Source organism: Clarias gariepinus, chromosome 1, assembly GCF_024256425.1.
Source record: "Clarias gariepinus isolate MV-2021 ecotype Netherlands chromosome 1, CGAR_prim_01v2, whole genome shotgun sequence".
Classification (NCBI taxonomy): Eukaryota; Metazoa; Chordata; class Actinopteri; order Siluriformes; family Clariidae; genus Clarias; species Clarias gariepinus.
Window position 1 is genome coordinate 49,490,096 of NC_071100.1, and position 7,362 is coordinate 49,497,457.

The 7,362-nt window shown below is 37.7% G+C and overlaps 1 protein-coding gene across 1 annotated transcript; it reads left to right on the plus strand.

The window, feature by feature from the left end:
* The first annotated feature begins 1,339 nt into the window (after nucleotides 1–1,339).
* LOC128521843 (GATA zinc finger domain-containing protein 14-like) lies at nucleotides 1,340–7,362 on the plus strand. Its single transcript, XM_053495566.1, has 4 exons — nucleotides 1,340–1,390; nucleotides 3,386–4,266; nucleotides 5,710–5,795; nucleotides 7,243–7,362. Exons 1-3 carry the CDS (start codon nucleotides 1,340–1,342, stop codon nucleotides 5,738–5,740), a joined length of 963 nt encoding a protein of 320 aa, XP_053351541.1. The 3' UTR covers nucleotides 5,741–5,795; nucleotides 7,243–7,362.

Below are 7,362 nucleotides of genomic sequence, written 5' to 3' on the forward strand. Positions count from 1 at the left end.
AGACACCATGGTTTAAAATCTTGCATCACACAGAAGGTTCCCCTGCTTAAGTCAGCCCATGTCCAGGCTTGTCTGAAGTTTGCTAGGGACCATCTGGATGATCCAGAGGAGTCATGGGAGAAAGTCCTGTGGTCAGATTAGGCCAGAGTAGAACTTTTTGGTCATAATTCCATACGCCGTGTGTGGAGGAAGAAGAATGATAAGTATCATTCCAATAATACCATACCTACAGTGAAGCATGGGGCTGGAAGCATCAGCACAGGGGACAGGACGACTGCACTGTATTAAGGAGAGGATGAACGGGGCCATGAATTTTGACATATAGGGCAAAAACCTCCTTCCCTCAGTCAGAGCATTAAAGATGGGTCGTGGCTGGGTCTTCCAACATGACAATGATCCAAAGCACACAGCCAGGTAAACCAAGGAGTGGCTCCGTAAGAAGCGTGTGGACTATTTAAAAGCAAAATAACAGGTCTTTGAGGGTCAGAAATCTGGCTGATAAGCAAGTGATCAAATACCTATTAATTCACAAATAAATTGTTAAAAAATCATACAATGTGATTTCCGGATTTTTCTTTTTAGATTCTGTCTCTCACAGTGGAAATGCACCTATGCTGAAAATTGTAGACCCCTTCATATATATATTACTTATAAGTTACTTTCTCTCAAGCTGATGCGTACTATATGCAACCCCCTCTTCAGGAAACGTCCTAGAAAATTAAGGCTACATATAATTTTACATATAAAATTGTATTTAACTACAAAGATCTAATTTCCTTTCACTTCTGATCAATCCAACGGTTACGATCGAGATCAACTTTAGCATTAGTAACTTTAAAATGGGTTGTTACAGTTCAGGAGAAATCCTTGCTGGTCAAAAGATTTCTTCTAGTTTTGGAACTAACCCCCATAAAAAAAACCCAAACAAACAAACAAACAAACAAACAAACAAATACAAAAAGAAAATACAACTTCATATATTCCCATTTTACATATCTTTTTTTTTTACTATGCGATTTTTTTTTTTAGCAAGAATTGAGGCAAAAAAGGGTATATTTCAGCTAGGTGTTTCTAATCTTTTTTTTTTTTTTTTTTACTATAATCATAAATAATCATCCCTTGATTATTGGATCCTCAGCAGAATCAATCAGAATTTCAGCAGGAACACCTCATACCCAATATTAAGCACAGTGACAGCAGTGACAGGGTGATAATTTGGGACCTGTGTACCTTGCAGTCATTGACTTGACCTTGAACTCCTCTTTATACCAGAGTATTCTAGAGGCAAATGTGAGGAAATCTATTTGTCCAATAGCTAAAGCTTGGTTGAAATTTGGTCATGCAACAGGACAACGATCTGAAGCACATCAGTAAATGTACATCAGAATGGGTAAATATGAAAAAATCAAAGTTAAGACAAGGTTAAGACAACTGTGCTTATGTGAATGCCCAATGAGCAGTGTTATATAGAAAAATGGAGGAAAACAATGTAAGTAAATGCTTACTTCAAGTTAATGCTGCTAAAGCTAGATCTACAAGCTATTGAATCCTTATTATAGTATACTGTAGTACTGTATATTAGAATATTACCACTATGATTTTTTTTTCTTTTTGGCATCATCATTGTTAAATAAATGGCATGGTAAAAAAAATTATATGTTGTTTGTTTAATAAAAAAACAAAAACAGAAAGGGTTATTGTAAATGTATATATATGTATATAAATTTTTACATTTTTAAACTTTTTTCAACATTTAATTACATTTTTTTTACGTTTAATTTTGTAAGTAATGTTTTGTCTTTTTTTTTCTATCCAAAGCTCAATCAACTTCAACTATACCCTCTCCTCCTGTTACAACAGCAACAACGCCTGGTAACCTTTTTTCCTTTCTTTTCCAGAGCTACTAATAATTAGAAAGTTTTAAATACCAGTATTATCTGTGGTATCAGAGTATATTTTATGATACTAATTCAGTATCATTACACTAAAGCAAAACCTGCTGAAATAATTTACATTTCTACTTTACCTAATAATTTGTGAATCAACTCCGTTACATTTCTTGCCTGTTCTATGCTTCAGATATTCTGAAAGTTTAGTTAAAATTGTATTAATCTAAATTCCACTCTACACACTTCCATTACATTTTTCTAGTGTTTTTGTTATGCAATCATTTTAAACCAGAATATGAAAATAAAAGATTAAATCTTTTACAATGGGTCATGTGAATGAGCTCAGAATGAACCCACCACATTTATACTTGTGTAAAAATATAGTCCAGATACTCTAGTGTCACTAGTGAAGGTATTCATTCTGATTAAGCCCTAATCAGGTGTTCATGTAGAACATTCTTTGCATCTTTTTGGAGTCATACATCCACTGAGGCCTTGGTTTTTAAAAAGCTCACAAAGCAAGGACAGTAATTTAAATATGCCCCTCCAAAATAGAAGAAGAAACTTCTACTGCAACATAAAAGGGGTTACATGAGTATCTGACAAGAACCAGCCATTCCCTGTATGTGCCAACTATCTCTTTAATTCTTTACATGTAGGATAAACTGGTTTGGCAAAAGTCCTTTCCCAAACCATGCTTATTATGCAACTTTTGAAATCAAGTTTTTAGAACCTAAACCCAAAATATACTGTATTTATTTTAATTTAACATAAATAGTATTAGTTATTATATTATTGTTTATTAATATTGGTATCACATTAAACATAGGAAAATGTAATCAAATATGCAAAAAAAATCAGTAAAATAATGCGAGAAGAAAGTAATTAGTACTCTTTTAAAGTATGAGTGTGTTAGATCAAAACAGACTTACTAACGTCCAACTAAGTGTATATTTATTTATGTTCCTCACAGCACATCCAGGCATAATCATTTACTAGTACTAATTTAAAAATATGGATAGTATACTTGGATAGTATGCATATTAGAAATAACATCAGGGTGTACAAATCTACACATACATGTCACATGACATGTAATTGCATACATACTGATTAAGAACAGTAAATTACAGAGTTATAAATCTAAAATCAGAGTAAATAACTATTTAGTAAATAAAAGATTACACCATTTACATAAATTCTAATTACATCTCTGAATCTCTGATTTGATTTTTTTTTTATTAAGACAAAGTTAGATTTAGTAAATGTTCCTAAATCCTGTGTTTTGCACATTTCACAGAAACGACATCTACGCCCTCGAGCCCTACAAGCACGACAATATCAACAACCACAACGACTCCAAGCACAGGAATCCTTTCAACCACAACAGGCCCAACAACAACTCCAAGCACGAGAATCCCTACAACCACAACAGGCCCTACCAGCCCTACAACAACTCCAAGCACGGGAATCCCTACAACCACAACAAGCCCTAGAACAACAACCACAACAAGCCCTACAACCACAACAAGCCCTACAACAACAACCACAACAAGCCCTTCAACCACAACAACAAGCCCTTCAACCACAACAACAAGCCCTACAACCACAACCACAACAAGCCCTACAACCACAACCACAACAAGCCCTACAACAACAACAACAAGCCCTTCAACCACAACCACAACAAGCCCTACAACAACAACAACAACCCCTTCAACCACAACAACAAGCCCTTCAACCACAACAACAAGCCCTTCAACCACAACCACAACAAGCCCTACAACCACAACAACAAGCCCTTCAACCACAACAACAAGCCCTTCAACCACAACCACAACAAGCCCTACAACCACAACAACAAGCCCTACAACCACAACAACAAGCCCTACAACCACAACAACAAGCCCTACAACCACAACAACAAGCCCTACAACCACAACAACAAGCCCTACAACCACAACAACAAGCCCTTCAACCACAACAACAAGCCCTTCAACCACAACAACAAGCCCTACAACCACAACAACAAGCCCTTCAACCACAACAACAAGCCCTTCAACCACAACAACAAGCCCTACAACCAGAACAACAAGCCCTACAACCACAACAACAAGCCCTTCAACCACAACAACAAGCCCTTCAACCACAACAACAAGCCCTACAACCACAACAACAAGCCCTACAACCACAACAACAAGCCATACAACCACAACAACAAGTCATACAACCACAACAAGGCCTACAACCACAACAAGCCCAACAACAACAACGACAAGCCCTACAAGCATGACCACACCTACACGCACAACTCCTACAACCACAACACCTACAACCATGGCATCACCTACAACCACAACAAACACAACATCTACAAGTATGACAAGCCCTACAAGTGTGACAACACATACAAGCATGTTATTTACTGTACATCACAAGATAAAATTTCACAACAAAAGTTGTGAAATTTTATCTTGTGAAAGTAAAGTATTAGTCAAAAGGTTTTACATATTATGTTGTAATGGGTTCGACCCTATGTGCACAGGCAGCACCATAAAGCACGGACACTTGGTTGAGGTCTTATGGGGAAAAAGGGTAATTTATTTAAGGAAAAAATGAGAAGGTAAGGGTTAAAGGAGGGAGGATGGAAAAAAAAGGGAAGGAATGAAGTGCAGGCAGCTGGCGATAGGTGGCGGTGAGCGGAGTGGCAGATGGAGCACGCTGACGCTGATGGAGCTCACTCATGACAGCGCTTCTTCCGCTGTCGATGGCCGGCCTGGCCCCTCCCAGCTCTCTCTGTGGACGCGGCCTTAGGCGGGAGTCCTCGCTGACGTCCTTCGACTGGGCGGCTTTCACGACTGGGGTCAGGGGCCTTATCGCAATCCTCCTCGCGGCCTTTTCCACTTCGGCGCATCGCCCCGCTCAAATGCTACTGTCTTACACTCCACACACGTCTCTTCCCAGACTCCGACTAAACTCTGCACCTTGCTTTTATCATGTGGAGATCCTATTAACGAATAGGCGGCTCCGTCTCTTTGCATACCTGCAGAAGGGGGTGCCGTCTATCTAGGGTGCCTATGGAGTGAGCAAGGAGCAATAGTAGATTTGGGCGCATGCCCATCACAGGCGCATGCCGTGACAACGTACATAATAGACAATGTAGACAATTACAATGTAGAAAGAAAGAAATATCAGGAAAACCATGGAATTAGACGTTCTGTCCAAACTTTTGACTGGTGCTGTACATAAAATGCTAGTGGGCTATATCAAAAGTATTATCAAAATCACTTGAGCCCTGATTTACCACAATGACCAAAAAACACATGTGAATATCCGGTGTATACAGTAGATCAGACATTTGCAAATGTAATGACCATTTCAGGTTTTCAGGTTAAAGGATGCATTTACATTGACACAGCTCTGTTTTTCAAACTTTTTGGTAGAATTGCATTGATAATGTAACACTAATGTAAAACTGCTTAAATATTTCTATACAGAGGATGTCAATGTACGTGTGTTTTATGTTCAATCCTTTAATTCATCTGGCCTTTAGTTTAGTCCATGTGTACTTTTTACTTGTATAGTTTAAATTACTCACAGTAACACAAGCATCACTTCTACCCAATCACTTACATACAGTAATACGTTCACAAACCATTTAATTCTTGCAATTATTATAAGCTTTTCTTTCTGTTAAAAAGTCGTAGTGACAATACATTTCAAAACTATATAATGTATAATTTTTTTTTTTAAAAAGCACATTAATTTGAAGTTAGAGTTGAAGCAACTTTGAATTTAGAGGTGAACTGTGTTGTTGCAGAGTCCCCGATAGTCATCGGGCTGCGAGCTAGGGTTGTCACTACAGTGGAGCTGAATATGAATCTAGCCAACAGCATTTTACAGCAGGTAGGTGACTTTTAAATTGTTCCTTAACTCCTTAAGTTATTTTGAATTGCTCAGTCACTAAAATTTCCAAATATGTCTGGACTACAAGGCTTTATTGTAGTAATAGAAATAGATATTAAATAGTAATAGTAGAAATATTGTAGGATCGTGTCAGGAATAACCCCTAGAATGAACTGTTATTGTGTATAAGGCCTTTGGCTGGACTTCACTGGTGTCACATGATCTTTGATTGAGATTACATGTTGCTTGTTACAAGTAAAGATGAGAAATTGACAATATTGAATATTGAAAATCAAGTAAGAAATAACTTTAAAACATACTTAAAACACTTAAAAATAACTAAAACAAGGATTGTAAATTTTAGGTTTTATTCAATTAAACAGTGCTAAACTGTAACTGATTTAAATTGCATAGGCCATAACTCGTTTTTAGAGTTAACTGTTTTTTTTTAAGAGTTAAAACTACGGTGGAACCTCGGATTACGAGCATAACTCGTTCTGGAAGCGGGCTCGTATTCCAAAACACTCGTAAATCAAAGCACATTTATTAAATAATAAAAATAAAACAAATTAGTCTGCACGTTACCTTAAAAAGTAAAAATTTAAATCCCGACAGATAAGTGTTTCCATTTATGCGCACAGGTGCTGTGTGTGTGTGTGTTTTTCTCTCTCCTGCGCTGCTGAGTGTGTGTTATGTGTGTGCGCGAGCGTAATTTGACACCGTGCTGGTTGTGTGTGCGTGAAGCACCCCCTCTCTGTTTCACATACACACACACAAACACATTAAAGGCGAGAGAGAGAGAGAACCGGCACTGTGTCAAAGTACGCGCGTACACACATAACACACACACTCAAACACTGACACATAGTAAAGGCGAGAGAGAAAGAGAGCGTGTGTGTGTTTGTGTTTGTGTGTGGCACAGTGTTAAATGATTTGCGCACACACATAACACACACACTCTGCAGCGCAAGAGAAAGAAAAACACACACACACACGGATGTTGATTATACCAGTAAGAGATGAGCACTAAGACCCAGCAGGGGAGATGATTTTCCCGCGGCGCAAGAGAGAAAAAAACCGTTGGCTCAGTTGTGATGACGCAACGCTCTGTGTCAAAACAAGAAGTGCATGCATTACACATGATACTCGGTGCTCGTAAACCACGACAACGCTCGTTTTTTAAGTCAAATATTATAAAAAAATCTTTGCTCGTCTTGTGGAACACTCATAAACCGTGTTACTCGTAATCCGAGGTTCCACTGTACTACACACATGTTTCTAGGTAAAATACTACAAACTTAAAGTACAAAATAAGTGCCTGGAGCTTAACGTATAATGACTAAACAAATGTCTCTTTATTTGCAGAAATAAAATATTAGAAAGGTAGAAAAAGCAACATCTGTATTAACTCCATTTCTCTCTCTCTTTGTCTGTCTTTTTTATGTAGTATGTCTCATACCTCCAACAATACAACGTAACGGCAAGAGTCACGAGCATTAGGAAGTTATGAAGAGCTGATTCAGAAGAATGTTCAGGATCTTCTCAAGGCCTAATCCACTTTTTAATT